The 1,864-nt window shown below is 38.1% G+C and overlaps 1 protein-coding gene across 1 annotated transcript in view; it reads left to right on the forward strand.

The window, feature by feature from the left end:
- Nucleotides 1-899, forward strand: part of PLAGL1 (PLAG1 like zinc finger 1) — a 6,653-nt gene extending 5,754 nt beyond the window's left edge. Inside the window, exon 4 of the mRNA XM_003790270.3 lies at nt 53-899. Within this exon, the coding sequence (XP_003790318.2) occupies nt 53-188 (136 nt within the window). The 3' untranslated portion in view covers nt 189-899. The remainder of the gene's footprint in view (nt 1-52) is intronic.
- The last annotated feature ends 965 nt before the right edge of the window (nt 900-1,864 follow it).

Genomic DNA, 1,864 nt, shown 5'->3' on the forward strand with positions numbered 1-1,864 from the left:
AGCCGCCGCAGCAGCAGCAGCCACAGCTGCAGCCGCAGCCGCAGCAGCAGCCACAGCAGCAGCAGAAGCCCCCACGAGCCGTGGGCACTGTGAGCCTGGGCAAGCTGCCCTTGCCCCCCGCCCCCCATGTGTTCTCAGGGGGCTCCACCTCTGCCATCCTGCCTCATTTCCACCATGCATTCAGATAAGTGGTTTTTAAAGTGTATCTTGCTTATCGTGGAAGATGTTTTAAGAAGCATTTTAGACGTCAGTTATAATACAAGGAAAGATTTGGGAAAACGACTAGGAATATGGCTTATTCTGTGATGACTGGCTTGAGATTAGAGAATTCGTGAACTGCATGTATCGTGCCAACCTGTCCTGAGTGTTTATGCTTTGTACCAAATTTAATGGACGCGTGTTGTGTAATCGAGCTGCAACTATTGTCATAACCAACATCTAAAATGATGGCTGCTATATATAAGTGTTTGTCATATGGAGTTTCATTGTAAGCCATGATCGTGATACTGTTAACTAGATGACTTTGTGTGGCACTGCCTAGTATGGGAACTATGGAAAGCTTTGGATGTCTCCAAATGGGGAGAGTTTTTTTCAAAATAAGAAAATAACCTTTATATGGCATATTGTAACTAGGCTGTGTATTTCTGTTCAGGGATTTTTCTATGTTCAGGGTTGGATGTAGTTTAGTTGCTGTGACCGTAGCCAACCTGTAGTTTTGCATAAACAATTTCTTGTGGAGCAGTAGATTTCTCCATTTCAAAAAAGCATTTTAAATGTCGTTTGAATATTTTCCACAAGATGCTGCAATGTGAGCTATTACTTCGTTTATCTTAAAGACTAAACTGGTTGTCAGTTATATCTGACAGAAAAAAAAAAAATCACTGTGTAACCAGGTTAAGTGATAATATAATCCAGGCGTCAGTCAATGGTATTTTGCTGACTTTAATATTGATTATATTTTTAACAGGAATTTACGATAATATTACTGGAATTAAATATATATGTTAAACAAGAATTTTCTTTGCTCTGTCTAGCTTAAACAACTACTCAGCTGCTTAAATTCCTAAGTATTGTTTGTAATCACCAATGAGTAAATGCATTTGTAATTCAGCTTAAGTCATTATTAGCTTTTATTCTGTGGATTACATTTTACAATGTGTAACTATAATCTGTCTCTTGAATCTGGTGTCTGATTAAATGAGTTTTAAAAATGTAAAACCTAACCTTTTTGAAAGCTCTTCTGTCTTTTGTTTGTAGAGGCTTTCTTTTCCATAAATATGTATCGTGCATATAATAAAGTTTTAAAAATCTTGCAATATGGCTTGATTAATTTGTCATATAGCTATACCTGCGTCAGCGTGAACTACATACACTCTAGACAGAAGACACTACCAGGTTCCTATTTGGCTCCCTCATGCCCCCTCCTGGTCATTACTTTGCCCACAGAAATTACTACTCTGACCTCTACTTAGCATCTATTAAAAACTTTACGTTTCTTGAGTGGACTAATTATGACTTAAGGTAGTAGCCTATATATAGTTTCAGTTACATTCACAGCACTACTAACTTATTTCTAAATATCATATAATATTCTAAATCTTTCTATAATGTGCTGTAATTTATTTCTAATGTTTAGGTCAGAATATTAGCCAACGGAATGCAGTCTACACTCAGCTACCATGGATGAGTAGTGTGGTCCAGTATTAATAATGGTGTTTACCGTTCATTTCTTTTTTTTTTTTTTGAGACGGAGTCTCACTTTGTCACCCTTTATACAGCGCTGTGGTATCATTGCCCACAGCAACCTCAAACTCCTGGGCTCACGCAATTCTCTTGCCTTAGCCTCCCAAGTAGCTGGGACTAT

The sequence above is a fragment of the Otolemur garnettii genome, unplaced genomic scaffold (assembly GCF_000181295.1).
Source record: "Otolemur garnettii isolate 467f Iridium unplaced genomic scaffold, OtoGar3 scaffold00042, whole genome shotgun sequence".
NCBI lineage: Eukaryota > Metazoa > Chordata > Mammalia > Primates > Galagidae > Otolemur > Otolemur garnettii.